Source organism: Microtus pennsylvanicus, chromosome 11 (assembly GCF_037038515.1).
Source record: "Microtus pennsylvanicus isolate mMicPen1 chromosome 11, mMicPen1.hap1, whole genome shotgun sequence".
NCBI classification, from domain to species: Eukaryota; Metazoa; Chordata; class Mammalia; order Rodentia; family Cricetidae; genus Microtus; species Microtus pennsylvanicus.
The window spans coordinates 53985776-54009249 of record NC_134589.1 but is presented as its reverse complement, the minus strand read 5'-3'; the positions used below and the strand labels follow the sequence as shown (position 1 = coordinate 54009249).

Genomic DNA, 23474 nt, shown 5'->3' with positions numbered 1-23474 from the left:
ACCTTAGAAAGAAAACAAACAAGCAAAACCAAACAAATGAAAAGACCAAAGCAACAACAACAAAAAAAAATCCACAAGATCAATCCCAAGAAGTTGCGAGTCTAGCTTTGGGCCTATGTTCTCACACCCAGGTCCTCAAATCACCTTCTGAAATAGTCCATACCAAGAAACAGAATTTCCTTGGTATCTCATGTTCTACTTAACAATAATTCTGAATTTTGCCTTTATTCCATATTATAACTATAGTTGTTTTGACAAAAGTATGATTTTTTTTTCAAGATCTTCAAGGTTGACATTTCAAGGGAATGTAACAGTAGGGCCGAACTTCCACACTTGGACAGAAATGCTTGAGCGCTCCTGAGACCATGTAGATCTCCAGAAGAAAAGCATCTTGCTGAGAGGAGCCTAACAGCGCGATTAAGAAGGGCACACACGTACACACACACACACACACACACACACACACACATACACACACACAATGCACTCACATGTGTGAGCATGGGCAACAAGGTGCTAGGGGAAAGACACACTAACAGAGGATGGAAAGGCAGATCAGACTTAACAACTTAGGTGGCCAAAAGAGACCACCCATTAGTTCTAGATGGGGATCACTATTTTGGGGGTAGCAGCTAATTGTGTGTGTTTAGTTAAATTTGAATGACTTAGGAGGAGTATTGCCCATTTTTCTAGAGGCTCCTGTGTACCTCACAGTTGCACCTCCCATATCGCTAGCACATGATGGATGAGCCCCTTTTACTGGCTAGAGACACGCTGCTCATCTTCCTATCCCGTATCCCTCTTTCCTCCTCGGCACAAGGCCTGACATACAAAGTGGGCTTCAGCAAGAGTCCTCCACTGAACAGCAGGGGAAGGCCTTGTGAAATGGAAAGAAGGTCTAGGTTCACAGAGAGAGGCCGGTAGACTAACTTCCGTTACGGAAAAGCCCTCAAATGTAAGCTGTGTCTCCAAGGTTCTACAGACAGGACAGTCAACGTTAGAAAGAAAAACATCCAAAGGCCTCAGGCGAGAGTCTCCTTGGTGGCATTGGTTCTGGACACACACACACACACACACACACACACATGCACACACACACACATGCGTGCACACACATGCCCACACACACATTTTGGAAAAGGGCTTGTGTGGTGACATCATTGGCCCATAGGTTTCCAAAATTTTTCAGTTTGTGGCACCCCTAACTATCTCAGTAATTTTCCAAGGCATTCCCAGACCAAAATAAGGTGGGGGGAGAGAAACTAAGGCCCTGTTTATTAAGTAAATAAGTCCAAACAGTTTGTAAATATTTATATTTTAACAACTTTGAACCTATCGGACATTGCACAATTTCTCAAACTTTGGGATGGGATTAGACATCACCACCTCCATTTCCTGTTCCAGGCTGGTTTTGCTCTGTTTGGTACTTGCTTTTTTTGTTTATGCACAGTACCTGCAGACCGCCATATCTCTCGTGGTCTAATAGTAAAGTCAAGCAGACGTGGTGTTATGGAGCACAGCCACTTGGGGTGGGGGTAGGAGGACCAAGAGTTCAAGTCCAACCTTAGCTACACTGTAAGTTCAAGGCCAGCCTGGGCTACATGAGACTATGTCAATTAATTGAATTCAGGTCTTGGGATGTAGCTCATCCCTATGCTGGCTTGACATGTGCAAAGCCTGGGTTCTGTCTCTAGCATGACAAAAGCAGAAGAAGACATGAACATCTTGAGCTAAGAGTTGGCATGGTATCTGGACAGTGATGCAATCACTATTTCCTCCAAAAATTAAGATTTCCCATAGAATTCACCCACTGAATTCACCAAAGGTGTCCTGGGCACCTTGACACACAGTCTGGGGACCATGACATTAGTCAATAAGGAGGAACCATGAGAATATAACAGCTGGACTTACCTCCTAGCTTCATTTTCCAATGAACCTCCATTAATAATAGCCCTTTCTGAGTTGGATGCCAAGAGACACCAAGTAAGTTTATTAAGATGCCATTTCATGGAATAAACATCCTAATAGGAGATTAAATGACTCATATTTTTCTTTCAAAAATTTCAGCAGATGAATTAATAACTAATCAACAAGTTTTCATAACCCTCCAAATCATGAAAGTAAGACCCTCCCTTGCCTAAATGGCTATTTGTGCCCTGTGGCTCCTTACCCAGACCTGCCTAAGGAGGAGAAGATGAGCTCAGTCTCTGGACTAAAATTCTCCTAGCTCCCTTGCTCTTTGCCAGGACTAATGGTGATAGCGAAAGAGAAAAGCAGGAGCTGGAGAGTCGGCAAAGTGCTTTGCCACACAAGCAAAAAGCCCTGAATTTGGATTCCCAATACCCATTTTAAAAGCCAAGCCTGGGGGTACATGCCTGAAATCCTATAGTTACAGAGGAGACGACGGGGGACCCCATATTACAGGCCAGCTACCCTGGCCAAATCAGTGAGACCTGGACCAGCGAAAGACCCTGTCTCAAAAAACAAGGTAGAGAGCAACTGAGGGGGGACACCTGATGACAACCTCTGGCCTGAGAGTGTGCACCCAAACACAATCACATGCAACCACATACGCAAATCACACACAGTGGGAAATGAACTAGAGATTAAAAATCACCGATCTCTGTGAGTTCAAGGCCAGCCTGGACAAGAGCTAGTTCCAGGACAGGCTCCAAAGCCATAGAGAAACCCTGTCTCGAAAAACAAAAACAAAATAATAATAATAATAATAACAAACAAAACAAAAAAACCTACTGAATTTGATCAGCCTAGGGGAGCTAGACAAACTGATGTCTTTGCCGGTACTTATTTAAAACACACCGGAAAGACGGGAGGCATGTCTAAAGCCAAACCCAGCTGAGCTTCCAGCGTAATGGGGAGAAGAGATGCACAGTGAGGCCAGCTTGACCTTCATCCTCTCTCCCTACCTAGACAGCCTGTATCCATGATCAGCTCGGCTGGGAAGAGATGGAGAAGGTGTGCGTAGGAGGAGAGCATTGATTGACTCTGCTCACGCAAATCTCTTTCTGTGTTAGAGAACTGAGTACATCACAGAACAAAGAAAGGGAAAGGCCCAGGCAGCCAGAAATGGGGAGAGAAGGAGCACAGCCTTCACTCCACAGAGCACCTTCCCTCCCAGATGCTTCTCTCCACGCAGGCTTCATTTTACTTCCTTTTCTGTAACCAACAAAGGAAGCCATATTGTTCTGCAAACTTTATTTGTCCACCTCAAAGGCTCATCCATTTCAAGCTGTACCCCAAACTGCTTTATTGTTGTTTTTATTCAATGCCCCTTTTAATTGCTGCATATAACTCAGGGAACAAATGTGATACAATTTAACTTTTAAACCCCCCAGCACAGGAAGTCAAAGTTACTTTCGGACGCTGCTAACAGGATGAAAATCCTCCTAGCTAGGCCTTTGGGAGCTGCGTGTGAACGCAGTTCCTGGGGCAGAGAACATTTTTAAAGGTTTTTGATAGCGTACCACTGAACTGTTTATCTCTTCCAATTTAATTTTTTAAGCCCTGCTCCCTCTCACACACCAACCAGCGATGTTTAAAATCCACTTCTCCTAGAGCCTTTAAGAGTTTGTTTTTAATGCCTAATAATGAAAATGAGGGGTGGGTGGGTGTGAGCCAGCGCCATTTCACCAGCAGCGTTTAGAAGCTAACGTAGCTCTGAGAATTTCTCATTAAGTGAATTTTATGAAGATTTCCTGCCAGCACACACATGCCACAGTCATTTATATCTCCGGGCAGGGAACTCATGTATGAGTGAATTGCATGAATGTCTACACAAAGCCTAGCAATGTATAAACATCTAAAGACTCTGAGGTTAAATTTGGATAATCAAGGGGAGATTCATCAGATCCCCAGCCACATGCTGCAGAACAGGCAGAGCCACACACAGTGTCCGCACACACAGTCTGAGTGACAAGAGGCCAGGAGACCCTCTGCCCAAGGGCATTTTCGATAGGGAAACACCAGAGTAAAAGGGCTAAGGTGCAATTTGGTCAATGTTGCCGGCCTGAAGCACTGCAGAGGCCGCTGTTATACACAGAGTCATATGTCAGCAGCTCCCCAGAGTGCTAGAGAAGACAGGGCGCAGGGCCACAACCCGCCGAGTAGACACAACGGCTCCCCAGCTCATGAGTGTACGTGAGGGAGGGCAGTCTTGTAACTCCCTAGAGCTTCACAACCATCTATTTAATGGGTCCACTAGTCATGTTCTTCTCATTCTGCAGGATGAGGTGTAAGGAGGCGTCTTCCAGTGGTATGGCCAGGGCTGCAGCCGTGCCGGTGTGTGCTGGAGAGCTGGGCACATAGGAATCGGGGCTGCAGCCGTGCCGGTGTGTGCTGGACAGTTGCACACATAGGAATCGGGGCTGCAGCCATGCCGATGTGTGCTGGACAGTTGCACACATAGGAATCGGGGCTGCAGCCGTGCCGGTGTGTGCTGGACAGTTGCACACATAGGAATCGGGGCTGCAGCCATGCCAATGTGTGCTGGACAGTTGCACACATAGGAATCAGAGCTGCAGCCGTGCCGGTGTGTGCTGGACAGTTGCACACATAGGAATCGGGGCTGCAGCCATGCCGGTGTGTGCTGGACAGTTGCACACATAGGAATCAGAGCTGCAGCCTTACTAGTGTGTGCTGGACAGCTGGGCACATATGAATAGAGAATGAACAGAATGAAACCGCTGGAGACATTGGGTGTTTGTAGGGATGCCCAGAGACTGCAAGCAAGGATGGCATTCCACCAACTCTCCCTACAATGGCACCGCCAGTCATAGTGGAAGCAGCAGCCCGAGGTCACCTGCTCCTTGGGGGTATAGTCCCCTCGTAAGACCTTGTCACCATAGCAAGATTCCCCAAGACCACCAATTGTCCCCAAGTTGGCAGATCATGAGGAATGGAGGCAGCCTGAGGGAAAACTTGGAGGCAGCCAGTCCGCAGCAGTGATGTTTGCCTGTCTAGTCTCTGGCAGAAGGGCTGGGAAAGGGGGCACCTCTGCCCTCCCTGGATGCAGGGTGTTTTCATTGTGTAGCAGCAAACAGGGACTAAGAAGCCAGTCCCTAGGGAGTTTTCTTTCTTGGATGAGTGACATTGGGGTCCCTTCCAACCACAGCCCTGAAGAAATGAGACCTTGGGAAGGGAAGGAGAAGGAAAGGGCTAATCTCCTTGGATAAGAATCAAGCAAGTTACTGAGGCATCTGTGAGGGACATGCTAATACATCCAGCAAGCCCTCAGCTCTCCTACAGTGGGTCGGTACTGATGAGTGTGGAGCAGTTCCTCGCCCTCCACAGGCTCAGGTTCCCCCTCTATAAAGTGGGGAGACTCTCCCTCACAGGGCTGCTGAGAGGACAGAATGAGATCATAGAAGTGGGGACACCTGACACCAAGCTCGGTGCCACTGACTAATGGTGTGTTCCTGCTGTTTGTGTGTTTTGCCACTAAAAAAAAATAGATAGCAAATTAAATATAGCATGAGTGTTCGCTGTTTTAACGTGGATGTGAATGAAGTGTTGGGTGTGTTGCCCCCAAATATGAGTGAGGGTGAGCTCCACTTGGTGGGATCACTGTGATTTGTATCAGACATAAGTAAGTCTTTGGATTCGATGTCTTTAAAAAATATAAATATTTGCAATAGGAACAAAAGAAAAGAGAAAAGACACAGAAATGTGACTCCCCGTGACCATTCAAACCAGGGAAGGGGCTAAGAGTGTACAGGGGGTACAAGAAGCCACCCATGAAAAGTAACAAGGAAGATGCTTCTAGAAGGACGTACAGGGAAGACTGGGACACAAATAATTTGTGCTTCATTATTTCAGCTCTGTAAAACAATGCACAGACAAGAGATTTAAAAAAGCCCAGCCAAAATCCAGCAGTGAACAGAACGCTGTGGTTATGGCTGAGTAGCATTTCTTAATATGGTTTTCTTCTTCCGAAATTGCCTCCAAGGGACCTCAATTGCTTCTACAATCAGAAAACATGCACAACTGATAATATTAAGAAGAACAAGGAATAAAAATCTGTTCTTACTTGCTTGATGGAAGCCAGCAGAAGCAGGGTGAGGAAGGACCTCCTAGGGCCCCAGAGCAGACGCATCCCGTGAGCGTGGAAAGGATCGGTCCTCTGGGCCACAGGGATGCCAACCGGTTGTGCCCGTACCTGGGGCAGGGACCCCTTTCTGCTTCTACTGGGCACTGCCGGCCTTGGTTGGGGCCTCATCTTCCTGGCGCCCTTTCACAAGTGCAAGCACATCCCTCCAGCACTCCAAGATGTACCACAGGCGGTGGCCTCCTGCATTCCTCCTTGTCCAGAGAGGAAGTGTTTGCACAAGTCCTCTGCAGGCCGCTGAGTGTCTGAGCTGCTGTACAGCGATCTACCGAATCTCCAAGTTTCTCATCCCCCGCCTGCCCCTCCTAAAATCTTAGGAGATTTTTCCCAGACCTACCCCAAGACGGCTATGCTGCCTGGGACTTCCTCAGCAGGCCCAGAAGAAAAAGCAAGGCGTGCATTCCATCCTGAGGATTCTGCTCCACACACACGACCAGAATGAGGTTCGGACAGCTGGAGAGGATGGACCGGGATGCCAGGTGGGTGTCTTTTATGGCAGAATTTCTTTCTAGAGCATCAAACTTTTCTAAACTGCTCTGGGGCTAGCCACAAAGGCAGAGCCACCTCAGAGCTCTGGTTGTATCAAGGTAACAAGGGCAGTTTGCCTGTCGCAGAGACAACACCTCCAGACCCAAGGTCTGCAGCCAAAGCCCATTCAGTGATGAGAGTTACATCTACACAATAGCAAAACAATGGGTAGAAAGCACAGAGATTGGCGCCTCCCGATTGCCCACGTGTTCTGAGCAGGCCGTTGTGTTCTGAACACATGATGCTCTGACCACCTGGATACTTATGGAATTCATGACCCACCACTTACTAACCAACACCCCATCTTCAGTTGTCAATTACAGAACCTTCCATCCCCTTTCTAGCAAACCTCCCAAGCTCGGCTACCAGGTCAGGGGCTGCCCTTTATCTCTCTGGCCTCAGAGCAAGCTCCCATTCTCTAGCAGGTGCTTCTCTGTCTCTAAGGCTCTGCTTGGGCCCCCTCAACATACCTCTGTCTATATGGTTCCCAGAATTCTCTCCAACTTTTCCAATTGTAGACCCAAGTGGAAGGTGACAGACAAAATGTCAGAATGGCAGGAGTCAAGAAAATCAGGTTTCTGCTCCCCTCCTCTCTCCCTCCTTTCCTCCTCCACCCCTTTCTTTTTTCACATTTAAGTCAAACCATAGTGCATCTCCATTAGCTGATCACAACCAGTGAATTCTGAACATTCGGGGGAAAACAGGTGAATACCACTATATAAAAGTCCCCAAAATCTTAAAACCCTTGTGTGGCAAGATTCAAACCTTAATAGGGAAAAGATCAGTCTGAAAAGGACTCCCAGGTGGGCTTTCGTGTTGGTGTGATTTCCAGAGTCAGCGTGGTCATCTCTTTGGGACGACAGAGAGCAGAATAAAGTGGCAGGGAGGGAGAAAAGCGTGTGTGTGTGTGTGTGTGTGTGTGTGTGTGTGTGTGTGTGTGTGTGCACGCGCGCGCATGTATATGTACGTGTGTGGTGTATATGTGGTGTGTGTGCGTGCATGTGTGTGTATGTGTGTGTATGTGTGTGCATGTGTGTGTGGTGTGCGTGCGTGTGTTGTGCATGTGGTGTGTGTGTGTGCAAGGTATGTGTGTATGTGGTTTGTGTGTGTATGAATGTGTGTGTATGTGTGTGTGGTGTGTGTGTGTGTGCATGTGTGTAACGTGGCTATAAAGCTATTCTACACACATCAAAGGGGAGATCCCAGGTTGCATGGTGGGGGAGAAAACGCCTGCTTTGTACGAATATTCCATCTTGCTTCTTTGAATGTTTCTCAAAAGCATTTCTCCTTTTCCTCCCCACTGAAAGGACTTGCCTTGGCTTGCTCAGTACAACTTCCCCACCTGCCACCTATCGGGATGGATGCCATAGGTGACAAAATGTGGTAAACCTGTCTGTGAGAGCACTGCCTGGTTTCTAGGGTTACCAAGGATACAGAGCCCAGGGGCTCAGGCCTGGCCAGCAGGGAAGAACAGACGGCGGGACACAGCACAAACGCCACTGCCCGTTCACATCTGGACGTCTCTAGTGCTGCTCCACACGTAATGAGGAGGCCGCCCACGGTCTTCCGAAGCCACACAGACTCTTCCGGCTCTCCTTCCCTTCCTGCTTTCAGGCTTATTGAGTTTCTTATGTAAATTTCCACATAAGCTCCTAATTGCCTTTCTTTTCCCCGTCCTAAAAACACTGGGTTTAGTTTTTGTTTTATTCTTCAGACCTAACTAGAAGACAAGTTTCTTGGGAAACTCCACACTCATCCCAGCCCTTTAGACTCAGCCACCAAGGGGGCGGGGCCTAGCCTTACACTCCCACAGGATCTTCAACGTCACTCCAGCAGTGGTCTATTCTTGGGGGACATGAGTGACGGCCCAAGGGCTTTGAGTCCCCTGGTTGGTGTGACTTTCTGCAGCCAGCTTAGCACATGTCCCTCCCCACTCTGCCCATACGCAAACCTTGAGGCAGACTGCCTGTGTTTTGCTTCTCCAAGTCCCTGAGCTAAACACCAGTCCTCCGCAGTTTCTCTTTCCTATGGCTGGACAAGAAACAGGCCCAGAAATTCCCCCAAGTTTTCATAGTTCTTATATGCAGCCCCTAACTTCTAATGCTTCTGTATGCAAACAAAGGTTTGTGAGAGTGGGTGTGGTCTGTGAAACTAGACAACAGAGGCTGCCAGGAGCTAGGAGGAGAGGGAGTGGGAAATTGTTTAATAGTGGCAGAGCTTTGATTTTGGATTTTGCTGAGGGGAGTTCTGGAGATGGAAGTGAACAGGACACAGCCATGTGACCATGCTTACTGCTATTGAACTCTACACTTAATGGTTAAGGAAGTAAAATTTTGTTATGCATATTTTCCACCAACTTAGAAAATGGACCAATGTCCCCTGCACATATTCATCCTAGGGAAGACAGAAAGGCCCACTCTGAACTTGACAGAAGATTATCTCGGGCCACAATGCTTCCATAAATGCTGTATGCTGGAATAAACTCGGGTTCCCCAGGGGACAGTGATCAAGCTGTGTCAGGACACCAGATGGCAGGACTGGGGGATGGAGACTGTGAAGCAGTAGTGAGGAGGGGGTCCTTGCTCGTGCTGGCGCTAGGAACTTCATTCCACCATGGACAGGGCGAGGTGGCAGCGGGTACTGACCCTCCTCCCCATCTGCCTGGCTCTTGCCTTCTCCCTCACAGCCATGGGCAGCAGCCATTGGTGTGAGGGCATCCGACGGATGACAAAACCACTGTGCCAGGACCCCCTGGGGGGAGTGAACTGCATCCAGGTCAGCCAGGCCAGCAACAGCACTGGCGGGGAACACGATGACAGCCAGACTGTCCAGTACATCTGGGAGACAGGCGATGACAAGTTCCTCCTGCTCGGGTTCCATGCAGGGCTCTGGCAGTCCTGTGAGGAAAGCCTCAACAGCACAGGTGAGTGCAGCCTTTGTGTCCCCAGGTCAGTGTGTGCAGGGGTGCAGGGTGGCTCTGAGAAGCTCCAGAGCCAGCTTGCCTGGGGCTGAATCTTGTGTATGCCATGGACTGACCACATGACCTTAAGCAAGTCCTTTACCTCTGAGCCTCAATTTTCTCAGCTATAAAATAGGAACCCAGAGGTGCTTAGCTCCTAAAGATAGCGTGGAGATGAAGTGAGTAGATTCGTGGGAAGTGCCTGCAACGGTGCCTGACACATTATTTAGGAAGCTCAAGTGTTCACCCACTTGCCACTGTCTGTGGGCTTCTCAAGAATCAAAGGTGGCCCCACCAACCCCTAAGCTGCATCCCTAAGGTTTCTTTCTCACTTTCAACATTGTTGTTGTTGCTTCAGATGGGGTCTAACATTGTAACATTGGCTGGCCTGGAATGTAGACCAGGCTGGCCTCACACTCACAGATACGTGTGTGTGTGTGTGTGTGTGTGTGTGTGTGTGTGTGTGTGTGTACTCTCTCTAGAGTTACAGGCAGTCTTGTGACACCTGACTTGCCTGAAAACCAAACCCAAGTCTTCTGCAAGAGCAACAAGCGCTTTTCAATGCTGAGCCTCTCTTGCTCTTCTAAGGACTCTTGGAACAAGGGTTTTCATTAGAAAAACAAAACAAGGGCTGGAGAGATGGCTCAGCTTTTACAGGCAAGAAAAAAAAATAGAAACTATCCCTAGCGTCATCAAGTCACCTACCAGATCTCTCACAATCACAATCACGGCCCATAACGAGTTGGACCTTGACCTTAAACAGTCCTTGAAACAGCCCTGCACAGTAATCATTCTCTCAGCTCAGAAACAGGAACCGGGGCTCAGAAACAGGAACCGGGGCTCAGAAAATCAGCACAGCTTGTCGCCTTCTCTCCAGCTGATTGCAGGTGGAGGTTTATCAAGTAAACGGTGAGGGAAGAGAAAGCAGATAGAGGGGAGGGTTAGGACATACAGCATAGTTTCCAGGAAGTGTTTTTACCTCACGAAGACCAGAAGAGGGACAAATCTCGACCTCTTTAGTTGATGTTAGACATGCTCAGGACTGGATTGCTCCTCTGCTTTCAAAGCAAAGGCCCCAAAGTGAAGGGGTCACCATAGCAGCCCCCACTGATGTTCTGACCTCAGACTCACTACGTTTCTTGTATAGATGTTTATTTTACCATCTTGTGGCAAGTCAAAAATTATTCTTGCAGCCAAGTATTCTGCAATGAGGAACAGTGCTCTGAGATACAGCCACCTCCAACCCCATCCAAGTAGAGTGCTGTTGACTGAGTTTTCTGCCCTGCTTGTTAAGTCCCAAAGAAATCACACAGAGGTCTACATTAGTTATAAACTGATTGGCCTAGTATCTCAGGCTTTTTATTAAGTCTTACAACTTATGTTAGCCCATTATTCTTATCTGTGTTAGCCACATGGCTCAGCACCTTGTTTGGCGGGGCAGTCACATCTTGCTTCTTCTGTAGCTGGGACAGGACTGCAGAATAAACTTTCTTCTTCCCACAATTCTCCTGTTCTCATCACCCTACCTCTACTTCCTGCCTGACTGTCCCACCTCTACTTCCTGCCTGGCTACTGGACAATCAGTGTTTATTTATAATATAATTGACAGAATACAGACCATTGCCCCACAGCAGACTGCTGACAGGTGAGTAAATGTCCCACCTTAGCCTCCAGGCTAAGTGGCCTTTGCTCTGAGTGTGATGCAGGCGCAGCAGTGGTAGCTGGGTGTTAGGGCTACTAAGACTAAACGCTTCCAAATCCTCTTCTCTCTGTACTACTATCATATAAAGTCCACCCTCTCAGACTCCCCCCACCGACATACACATAGTTACATTTGTGTATGGATCCTGCATCCTCTGGGATCACCAAGATAGTCCTATATTTTAGCTTAGGGGATTGTAGACACCACATCGATAAGTAAATGACTTAAGAACTTCTGTTACCAAGTCTGTCTCCCTTCCTGAGAATAACCTCCTCTATCCCCAGCTTTGTAGAATGGCATGAATCAGACTGGCCCTGGGAGTGTGTAAACATCCAGGCACCAGACCCCAGGTGTTCTAACTAGAAGCCTGTTCTTGTTTGTTTGTTTGTTTGTTTGGTTGGTTGGTTGGTTGGGTAAGTTTTTTGTTGTTGTTTGTTTTAGCTAAGGTAGTATTTATGAACAAGTAAAAGTCACACATTTTGAAATGCTTATAAGAAAAACATTTTCTGTCCCTTCCTTCAGGGGAAACTGTTCCTATATGAAGGACAAAAGTGGGTATTTTCATTTTACATTGACTATTGACTTAGTGTGATAATAAATAAAATTTATCATTCTCTGTGAGGATATCCCACATAACATCACTGCTTTATTGAAATCAATAAACCAACGATCCTGACTAGATGTTGCTCGTTCTAGCAGCAGAAAGGGTGTTCTGACTACAGTTACTGTTGGTAGAGATTTTTACGGTTTCCCTGGTTTCTAATCGCCATTTCTCTTCCCACTCTCATATTGTTAGCACCTCTGTTCTGCTCAACTCTTCTCTCTAGAGTATATTTCTAATGCTTCCCAGGTAACAATGGCACATGCCATATGAGAGACTCACACTCCAGGACCCAGGAAAGTCTTCTGGATAGAAGGCAGTTGGACTGTCATGGAGTATATTGACCAATAAGCATTTCCGTGTTTGGCACAGGGCTAGGGGGACTAACAGAGAGGGATCCCCAGTGCTGAAAGGTAAAAGCTACCAGAAAATATCTAAGGTTATAATAAAAGCAAAATGAGGAAGGGAGTGAAAATGGTTAATATGGAAGCTTGTTCATGATGGGAATGAACCATATATTACTTGGGTATAGACAAAGCTTCATAAAGGAGATAGGCTTTGCACTGAGCCACGACATTTTAGTTTTGGTGCATGTATGTTTGTATGTGCATGTTGAGGGGGGAGCTGTGTGTGTGTACATATATGTGGAGACCACAACCTCAGGTGTCATCCTTGGGAACGATACCTGCCTTGAGACAGGCTCTCCCCTTGGCCCGGATCTCACTAAATAAGCGAGAACAGCCGGACAGCAATGCACCTAGAGATTCTCCCGCCCCACTTCCCAGCATTGGGATTACAAGGTGACATCACCATGCCTGGCATTTTCTCTTGGGTTCTGAGGATTAAACTCAGACCCTCGTGTTTTTGAGGCAAGCAGTTTATCAAGCAAACTGTCCTCCCCAAGCCCCATATGGGGGATTTTAATAGACAGAGAGCAGGAGTCAGGGTGTTCTGGGCAGACAGAAAGGAATAAGCTGAATCTAAAGCAGCCACGCCAGGCATTTCCACTAGAGCACGGGCAATGAACGGGGGGAGGACTCAGGACAGACTGGAGCTCACATGGCCTGTCCAAGTCCCTAGGGCAGTTATCCCCCTTATATCAGGGCAAAACCTATATATCAGGAGAAACTGGCATTGTGTTGGCATTGGCATGCTATTTGTGATGTCAGAGGGAGGAGGGCCTTCGGATGAGCTGGGAGTTGTCTTCCTTGTAGCTTTCCCTGTGAGAAAAACTGCTTTGGCTGGATGTAAGGAAAGGGAGGAACTGAACTTCAAGGAGCCCAGAAACATGTATTCAGCTGGCCATCTGTATGCCCTGTAGTGTGTGTCCCTTTGCCACAGCAACACTAGGCTGCTGTTGGTATAAATTATCCCTAAGACTTTGGATAAAAAGCCGTTAGCCAGCTTATGTGTATGTGTGTGTCGGGGGAAGATCTTCTTCCTAAAATGGGATCTGGGGCAACATTAAGGACTGTGTAAGGCTCTTTGAACTCCTTCCTCTAGGAGAAGCCCCCTTGGCATTCCTGTCAACCCAGTTGGCATTCCAACATCCTCCCAGCATTTGGGAGGCAGGTGGATCACTGTGAGTTATAGGCCAGCCTGGTCTACAAAGTGATTTCCAGGACAGCCAGGGCTACACACAGAAATCCTGTCTCAAAAAACAAAACAAAACAAGAAAAGCTATGTATTAGAAGTTACAAATGCAAATAGCTCACAGGAGGTGGCACCAGCGGTGGATGAAGACTTTGGGATTGACAGTGACCTTGAACTTCATGCCCTAGCCAAGGGGTCATCCCTTAGAGTTCAGCCCAGCACTGGGATCAGGTCCTCTTGGGAACTCAGTACAAAGAGATCCTTTGCTTTTGTGAAGGGAGCTATTTGGAGTTTTCTCTCTCCCAATTAAAAAAAAATCTGTTTAGAGCTTTACACAGGCCAACAAAGCCATGTTTGCTAAGAAGTATAGATCATAGCACCCAGTTACTGACTATGTGGGCTAGCATCACAAGCACCTGTGGGATTAGGGGCATAAGAAAGAGAGGGTAAGAACAGAAACAAATAAGAAGTAGTAGAAATAGTGGAGAGGCTTGGGAGGGGGTGGAATGGCCTCAATGCACAGGCAGTAAGGATTCTGGTCCCAAGATGTTCCTAACCAAGTGCAGACAAGGGACTTGGGGGTAAGCCAACACCCCAGCTTTGCACCATGGGATCTGACTGAGGAAAGCTTCCCTCTCTGAACCAGCTGTCTCCTGGCAAGCGGGCCCTTGAGAGCTTTGAAAAGGGAGTCTACGCCTCTCTCTCCACATCCTGAAATGCAGGTTTGTGAAGAAAGTGCCTGGTAGAGGCGAGCCTCACATGCTCTTTTCCTTAGGCAAATCTCCAAATCAATGGTATGTGCTTGATAGACCCTGAGCTGGTCTGCTGAACTTAGAGCACGCAGACAGGGGCATGTGGGTAGCCCTGGGGCCTTGGTTCAGGGGCAGAATGGCAGAGTCAAGCACCCAGGGCTTGTATGCATTTTCCTACGGCTGGTTTGCCATGCCTCTTGGCCGCCCAAGCCCTGCCAAGCTATGTAACACCCGCCTCTCTGGCTTCGTAGGATTTGTAAAGATTTTTCTTCTTAATCCTGCTGGCTTTGTTCAGAAGGAACACCGTTTCTGGGGATTCACATTAATCAAGGGGTCACTCGAGTCTAGCTCTCTGGGCCCAACTAAACTTGCCCTTCTAAGCTATTGGGAATTCTCTTAATCTGTTCAGCTGGCTTTCTGGGGCTCTGTGCCCTGCCCCTGCCCAGCTCCTGGCTTCCCCTGCCCCTGCCTCAACTCCCGTCCTGTCCCTGCCCCTGTTCCTTCCCCTGCCCAGCTCCTGGCTTTCCCAGCCCCTGCTCTGCTCCTGGCTTCCTCTGCCCCTGTCCCTGCCCCTGGCTTTCCCTGCCCCTGGCTTTCCCTGCCCCTGTTCCTGCCCCTACCCTGCTCCTAGCTTCCCCTGCCCCTGCCCTACTCCTGGCTTCTCTTCCATTACTTCTGGAAAAGGCTGTCCTCAGACTAAGGACATTCACTCCTTCTATGTGCTTGGGATGAGGTTTGAGGGTGTCCCCCAAACGTTCATCTGCTGATCCTGGTCCCGTGCGGTGATTTAAGGCAGTAGGATTTTTCAGAGGCGGGACTAGTGAAAAACAATTAGATCATGGGTGCTATGCTCTTTGTCCTGAGATCCTGGTTAATTCCTGAGAGGGTGAATTCCTCTTGCCTCCTGTAATACAGTGGCTGTTCTCTATCTTGTGCTTACCCCCACTAGAAGGCCAGGCCCTCATCAGAGCCAAGCAGAAGCTGGTCTCTTGCTCTTAAAAGTCCAGAATTGTGAGCTACAAAATACTTATTTCTTTGTAAAATATCCAGGCTTCAGTACTGTGTTATATAGTAGAAAACAGACTAATACATGCCTCCAGGCATTAGGCAGAAAGATTACAAGTAGTGATGTGGGAAAATATATCACTCCTCAGGTAAGAAAGCCCCACTTGCTTTTCTTTTCCTTCCTTCCTTCCTTCCTTCCTTCCTTCCTTCCTTCCTTCCTTCCTTCCTTCCTTCCTTCCTTCTTCTCTTTCCAGTACTAGGAATTAAACCCGGGGCCTTGTGAATGCTAGGCAAATGTTCTACTGAGCCACACCCACAGGCCTGAAACCCCCACTTTCAACCCCTTACTCTACCAACTTTGTAGCTTACTTTGAGCGTGACTTTCAGATCTGTAAAACAGAGATCCTTGTCCTGGCCTCTGTCGATAATCAAGCATGAAAACGCATGTGGCATTCTGTAGCATGTTTTCACAACTGTTTTACTACACACTTTGCTTAGACCCAGTTTGAGATAAAGAAAGCAAGGCTCAGCGAAGTCTGGAAACTTCCTGTGGAGGTAGAGAAAGCCACAGAAACTGCATCTCGGGGACTGAACTGTCACATGCTGCCCATGGTCTTTTGCTGCTCTCACTGCCGACCTCCCTTTGCCCCCTCTTCCTCTGCCTGTCCCCCTTCCTCGCTTTTCCTCCTCAGCTCCACTTGGCTCTGTTTTTACCCTCCCACCACTAGCGCCACTTTGCCCCACCCCAACCCCCCAGCCGTGAGGAATCCTTTCTAGTTTCTGCTTTTACTAAATAAAAGCAGGATGATCCTTTCCACCTGGACATGCATACTTCCGGGTAACATGCTAGAATTGGCTTGGGAAATATATACGGTATTTGTTTTTCTGGACTTGGGTTACCACTCGTGAGCATCATTTTTCCAATTTCACCCAATTTTCTGCAAATTCGTGTTTCTTTACAGCTGACTAGAGTCGTATCGACACAGCACATTTCTGTTCTCCGTTTGTCTGTTTGTGTTTGGCTGAGTTCTCCTTGTCTTCCAGGCAAGCGATGCAGATGCTTCCTGGGGGTGGCGCCCACCGAGGCACAAGGTAAGCATTGTGCTTTCAGCCAGGGTCCCTCACCATTGTTTTCTTGGATATGGGGAAAGGATGAGATGGTTGGGTATAGTTTTCCCCACAAAGTCAACCCAGGCTCCATTTGTGTGCCTTATAACCCCGCCATGTGCTTCAAGATGGTGGTCAGCTTCTCAGGGGGACGGAAGACTGATTGGTGGAGTCTGCAGCTTCCTGAACCATAAATATTCCCATGGTGGCCAATCTCAAACTCTGCGGGTAATGAAAGGCAGAGTCCGGAAGACACGAGCTTTGGAATACCTCGCCTTGGGTGTGCTTTCTTCTCTCCACCTCCCGTTGAGTTCGTGCTTGCTCTCTGGGTATCTGCTCTCCCAGAGGGAACACAGCCTTTATGAAGCTGCAGAGCGGATCACGTTAGTCTTAGGTGTTCCTCTGTCCCATCACCTGGCTGGCCTTGTCCATAGTAGGACTTTTACAAATTTCCATTTCCCTTCTGTCACCTCCTGCCCATTCTCCACTCCACAACTTCAGAACACAGCTCCAGCTGCAATCCCAGTGAGGGTACACACGCAGCGAGGATACACACACAGCTTGGATGGAAACAAGAGATGTTGGCAGAACTGGAACCTACCCAAGGCTCTTAAATATTCAGAATCTTCTGCCCTCATATTTAAGTTTGGGTATCTTCTTTAACATTTCATTTTTGATTTGAGTATTGGGGTGTGTTTGAATCTTCACGCCTCTTCTGCAGAGGCCAGAAGAGGAGTGGGGATCCCCTAGAGCTGGAGCTACAGGTGATTGGGAATCACCAGACTCAGGCACTGGTAACTGAATGCCAGAGCAGCAGGTGCTCTCAGTCACAGAGCCATCTCGCCAGCCCCTGTGCGTTTTCTGTAAAGACCAGAAACAATGTTTCCATTGTAATAAAATATGCTGACTCTTTTTTTTGTTTGTTTGTTTGTTTGTTTTTTTTCGAGACAGGGTTTCTCTGTGGCTTTGGAGCCTGTCCTGGAACTAGCTCTGTAGACCAGGCTGGTCTCGAACTCACAGAGATCCGCCTGCCTCTGCCTCCCGAGTGCTGGGATTAAAGGCGTGCGCCACCACTGCCCGCCAATATGCTGACTCTTAAGCTGGGGAGTGGACATTCCCAGAGTATCTTGCGGCCTTCCACCAGGGTTTTACTTATGTTTCCCTTCCCCTCCCTTCTGTGGGCAGTCTTTATACCTAGGATCCCCTTGACTGACCAACTCTCCAAAACTCAACAAAGGTGCCTTTGGTTTTCACATTGAAGGCTTGCTGTCTTGCCTCGCTCCCGTTTACCTGTGTCCACAGGGTGTATTTACACTGGAAACTTGGTCCTTGGGGTAGAGTTACTGAAAAGTGATAGGAACCTTCAAAAGTGGAGACCAAGGGAGGCTTACATCTTTGAGCTGCTGCTCAGAAGGAATCGATCCTTTTCAACCCTGAGTTAGCTCCCATGAGAGAGTGTTAGAAGAGAATAAGCCTGGCCTCTCCCAGCCTCTCCTGTCCCTCTGACTTCATGTTAGCCTGGATTTTTCCTTTTCATGTATGGTCCCACCATGATGCCAAGTTTATGGTGCAAGATATCTAAGGAAGTTTTACAAGAACACTTTGGGACTTTACAGCACCCAAAACTGGGAGCTGAAGAGAACTTTTTGTTTACAAAATGCCTAGCCTCCCGTCTTTTATTCTAAGAACAGAAAGTGTCTTAGTGATAAAGCCAAGGGACCAAACCTTGCAGTTACGGATTCTGAATGGCCAGCATGTCTGTCCTTTCTGTTTATAGGTGTGTTGTGGCTCTCCATTGGGGCTGAAGTCTTGGATATCTTCCTGATATTGGCAGGTGTCATCTTCCTGGGCTGCAGTGTGAGTCATTGCCATTCTGGATGCAACTGGCTCAAGGTGGATGCCTCGGTGGCCATCCTCATGGTGCTGGCAGGTATTTCCTAGCAGGGGCAGTCTTCCCCAGCCCACTCTAGAGAGGATATGATGCTTCAAGCCCGAGAATAGGCTGCCTGGTTCCCTCCAGTCACTGGCCAGCTCAGAAAGACAGCTGGTCTTCTAGATAAGTCACTGGACGAATTCCATTGGGTGCAATAGTGTTGAAAAGAAAAAAAGGGGGGGCACAGGTGGAGAGAAACACATACCCATTTGTGTCACAGGCAGGGAGGAGGATGCAATGATGCTGGGAACAGCAATGATCTCGCTTAGCAGAGGGGTTAGGTTTGAATCCACAGAGGAATCCTCCTGAGTTCAGGCCTCTGGTACAGGATGCTTGTATATAAGTAAGTATATACTAAGTAACTCCAGGGGAGTTACTTCATTTCAGCAAGTTGACTGTCATAGCTAAGCTCTGGTGAAAACAAAATAGGAGTGTATCTACTATATACATTCCAATATCTTCAAAATTATTACCAACCTTTGGTTTACATGTTCCACAGAGAACTCTTTTATTTTTTTTAAATGCTACCTCTGTTCTCTGAGCAACTTAATTTAGCCTTCTAAGGTCCTTAAAGTTAACGTCTTCACCAAATAGAACCCTGAACATATGGCTTCCTTCCAGCCTCCAGACAGACACACAAAGTTCTGTTAATGTGTAGCAGTCCAACTTGTGCATCACTCCTGTGTTTGATGAACGTAGCACATCTTGCCCAAGGATTAGCACCAGTAAGTAGAAAGATAAAATCCGATTGCTAGATCTTCCATAGCATGAAGAAGGGCCATGGACTTGTGGCGATTCCTGCTCAGGTCCTGGCATCTACTATGTTCTTCTGGGTTGTGATCAGGCCTGTTTCCGGTGTCCCTTTAGTTTCTACTGTGGGAATGAGATGTCAGACGGAGGGTTTAAGGATGTGTAAGTGCAGATACTGAACAGAGATCTGTGGATGGTAGAGTGCTCCCAGCATCCAACACAGGCAGGGTAGAGCAGATTTTCCCCCGTGTTGTGTTCTAAACTGTAGCTCACAGAGCTTTACCTACACAGGACTCCTGGGCATGGTGGCCCACATGATGTACACAACTAGTTTTCAAATCACTGTGAACCTGGGACCAGAAGATTGGCGGCCTCAGACGTGGGACTACGGCTGGTCCTATTGGTAAGTGGCTTGGTTACCCTGCTCAAGTTCTGGTGAAGCAGGAGAGATGAACATAGATTTTTGTAGGAAAATAGACATTGTCATAGGACTGGTATCTGCCACTCTTGTGACTCGGTTGGTAGTATAACCTTTCCATAATCCAGTTTTCTCAGTGGTAGAATGAAATCACCTACCTTGACTTTTTAAGAGTTTTTGTGATTTATTTTCTTGAGTTTTTATTTGATTTTATTTTGTGTGCATTGGTGTTTTACCTGTGTGTATGTCTGTGTGAGGGCATTCATTTAGAGTGCTCCAAAGTCTCTCACTCTCTGCACATTGTCAGCTGTGGGTCTCTGTGTTACCATCTACTTCAGCTTCTTTGACCAGGGTTGATTGATTCTCTGATCTGTGGGTGTAGCAGTATGTCACTGGAAGTCATTTGGTTGCTGTGTTCCTTTCATAAAGTAGTAGTAGTAGGTTCCTCCCTAAGGCCCACGACCTAACTAGTCTCAGGTTCTTTCCACTTTAGCTGTATCAGGTATGGATTCCATCTTAAAGAGGGGACCTTAAATCCAATTTTTAAAAAGTGGCTGTGCTTGATCATCTGGCCAAAAAACAAAAACAACACCCCCCAAAAAAATGTCCACAAGGCTGTCAAAGAGCCTTTGCCCTTGGAATTTTTTTTTTTGGTTTTTTTTTTTTTGGTATTTTTTTTGTTTTTTGTTTTTTGAGACAGGGTTTCTCTGTGGTTTTGGAGCCTGTCCTGGAACTAGCTCTTGTAGACCAGGCTGGTCTCAAACTCACAGAGATCCGCCTGCCTCTGCCTCCCAAGTGCTGGGATTAAAGGCGTGTGCCACCACCGCCCGGCTTGCCCTTGGAAATTTTAAGGCACTATTCTGTTTCCTTCCTGCCTGTGTCGTTGCTGTCGAGGGGTTGGTACCATTCTGACTTGTAGTCTAGGGCTTTCTGGGTGTTCCTCCCATCGAGCTGCTTGTCTGGTATCTCACACTTCAGGGAACTTTTCCTGTGTTACTTCTTTTGCTATTTCTTCTCCATGGTTTTCTGTTCTCTCAGAACTCTTCCTAGTTGGGTCACTGGTGTTCATTACCCAAGGTCTTTTTCTTTCCTTATCTAGCTTCTTCCTCTTTTCGTTTTACTTTCAAGGGGGTGGGGGTTTCTTCCACTTGTTTTTCTAACCTTAATTCTGAGGTCAGGTGTGAGAAAAGAGTGAAACAGCCTTTGCTCCACAACCACCTTGCCATAAAAGCCCTGTTTTCAGATCAGCCTTCCCCTCTGCCTCCCACACATCCTCCTGTCTTGGGATCTGGGCTCTTTGTGCCTATGCCTTCAGGAACCACAGATCTCAGAGGCACAGGGGCGTGAGATCGTGTCTGTGGTGTGGAAGAAGACGTCTGAGGTCAGGCTTTTGCCTAATGTCCTAGTGAATGTGTGTGTGTGTGTGTGTGTGTGTGTGTGTGTGTGTGTGTGTCCTCTCAGGGACTCAGTGGGGTTATGCAATAGACTTCCTCCTGTCTTCTGACAAACCTTCCCCTTAAATACTGTGCTGCTCCTGTCTTCTATGGATGGGCCACGTCTCTCACAAACGCCTGCCATCCCTTCCCATCTCCTCCCTACTGCTGCTCTGAAGCTGTCCCTCGGGGAGGTTGTGGGGAGTGCAATGAGCGCTTGATGTCATTCTTCCCTGTAAACTCTGTACTCTCCTACCTTGCCCTTTTCTAGGAAATGCAGAATTTTATAATTTGCTCCAACAAGAAATCCCCCCAGTAAAGGGAAATCTCCCAACTGAACTCGAACAGGTACCTAAAGGCACAAAACAGCATCCCCATGCACAGCAGTAGTGTCTGCTACCCCAAGTGGGTGGCCAACCCCAGGGCAGCCCTGGAATCCCACTTTAGGACTCTGCTAACTGTGCCTTCTGTTGCAGCCTTGCCTGGGGATCTTTCGCCCTCTGTATGGCTGTGTCAGTGGCGACCATGAGCAGATACACCGTCACCCAGGCAGAGAAGCCAAAGGCACAGAAAGGCGGCCCATACCCTCAGTACAACATCCCACAGCCTGAAGCTTCACAGCAGGTTTGGCAAACAGGAGCTGTTCCTCACCCTGTGGGACAAGTCTTCGTGAATGTTCTTGGACACCCTCCCCCAGCTAGAGGAGGCAAAGTGTCCATGTGCTAGCCAGTAATGCAGGGCAAATAAGCCAGGCATTTGTTACCCAGTGAGTATCTCTGGAGCGGGGTTCAGAAGACAATGGTACAGATAAACCTTCCAGTACTCATCTCTGGATTCAGCCTCTCACACCTCCTGCAATGCCAGCATCTTTAGAGGAGATAATGTTACAGAAAGTATCAACTATTGCTACACTAGTGTAAAGTCACGTAGGCATCCCTGACTCTGAGTCTAATAAGTCTCCCAAAGGAAAAGAGGAGGAACGAAAAGAGTCCCCAACCCTTACTGCAGATGTGGAATCTGTTACCCACACAGATTTAATGGCAGACAAACCTGGTTGTTTTTCTCTAGTTGACACAGGAAATATATGGACATATTACACTTTCTAATTTTCATGAAGAAGACAGACATTTTACAATAAAATTTGTTGCCTGAAAATATTCTTCACCAGATATGGGGACACGGGCTTTTAATCTCAGAGCTCAGGGGGACCTCTGAGAGTTCCAAAACAGCTAGGGCTATGTAATAAAAGGATTCAGCCTCAAAACAAATTCATAATGTCTACTTACAATGAAGCCAGTTTCGAAAGGATGGTGAAGTGACAGGAAAAATTGGAATGGCATCTTATCACAGTGAAGTGGAACAAATGTTTGGATTGTCCTGCTTAAGTTAAGTCACCAGGCATTCTTGAGTCTAAAAATAAACTCTGCCAAGCCCGCAGGCCTCGTGGGAGGTGGCACTGTGCTCAGGACTCCCTGGTGTGTTCAGTTACGACCCTGCATCAATCTAGTTCCTGTTTTAAACTGGCATGGGATTAGGCCACAGGTTGTAGAAGGACCATAGACGGCCAAATTCCAAGAATCTTAAATTTGTTCTAGCTCAGAATAATTTAAAAGAATTCACATTTACTTGCCTATGTGTTTATCATGTGTGTGTGAGAGAGAGAAGGGGGGAGCCCCCACACTCACACATGCATGCACATAGGCCACAGTTCAAGGGTGGAGGTCGAAAGACAAGGTGCAGAGTTGGTTCTCTCCTTCCACCATGTAGGTCCTGGGGATGGGACTCAGATCCTCCAGTTTGGTGGCAAATACATCTGCCTGCTAAGCCATCTCCCCAACCCCTCAGAGTCTTTTGTTGCTGTTGTTAATTGTGTTTATGTGCTTAGTAAATATATTTCTGAAATAAAGCTACATCAATGAAACATTAATTCATTTGTGCTAAAATTAAGTTATACTATCAAAGAGTAAGCAGACAGAGGAGACCTACTAATTTCTTTGTCTCAGATTCAAGTTGAGCATCATTGGTCCCATTCTTTGTTGTACAATGTTGAGGAGCCAGCTTCTCTCATCTCGGAGAAGAGCACTGGCGTTCCCAGGTGCTTTGCCCTCCTAGTACAGAAGGACTGACACCCAGTAGCCTCTGCCCTTTGCAGCATGTGGCTTCATTCATAGGTACATCACCCTACGTGTGTGTGCAAGGAGATCCTGTGTGACTTCACGATGTCACTGTGCATGTGTGTGTGCAGGGAGATCCTGTATGACTTCACGATGTCACCCTGCATGTGTGTGTAGGGGGAGATCCTGTGTGACTTCACGATGTCACCCTGCACGTGTGTGTGCAGGGAGATCCTGTGTGACTTCACGATGTCACTGTGCATGTGTGTGTGCAGGGAGATCCTGTGTGACTTCACGATGTCACCCTGCACGTGTGTGTGCAGGGAGATCCTGTGTGACTTCACGATGTCACCCTATGTGTGTGTAGGGGGAGATCCTGTGTGACTTCACGATGTCACCCTGCACGTGTGTGTGCAGGGAGATCCTGTGTGACTTCACGATGTCACTCTGCATGT

The 23474-nt window shown here is 47.6% G+C and overlaps 2 protein-coding genes across 2 annotated transcripts in view; one reads left to right on the top strand and one right to left on the bottom strand.

Annotated features, from left to right (window-relative positions):
• Glp2r (glucagon like peptide 2 receptor) overlaps nt 1–6127 on the bottom strand; it is a 59282-nt gene extending 53155 nt beyond the window's left edge. Inside the window, exon 1 of the mRNA XM_075942416.1 lies at nt 6047–6127. Within this exon, the coding sequence (XP_075798531.1) occupies nt 6047–6112 (66 nt within the window). The 5' untranslated portion in view covers nt 6113–6127. The remainder of the gene's footprint in view (nt 1–6046) is intronic.
• A 3138-nt stretch (nt 6128–9265) lies between these two features.
• Nucleotides 9266–22744, top strand: Gsg1l2 (GSG1 like 2). Its single transcript, XM_075942415.1, has 5 exons — nt 9266–9575; nt 16309–16356; nt 18149–18301; nt 19346–19457; nt 21382–22744. The coding sequence occupies exons 1-5, from the start codon at nt 9266–9268 to the stop codon at nt 21629–21631; spliced, it is 873 nt and encodes a 290-aa protein (XP_075798530.1). The 3' UTR covers nt 21632–22744.
• The last annotated feature ends 730 nt before the right edge of the window (nt 22745–23474 follow it).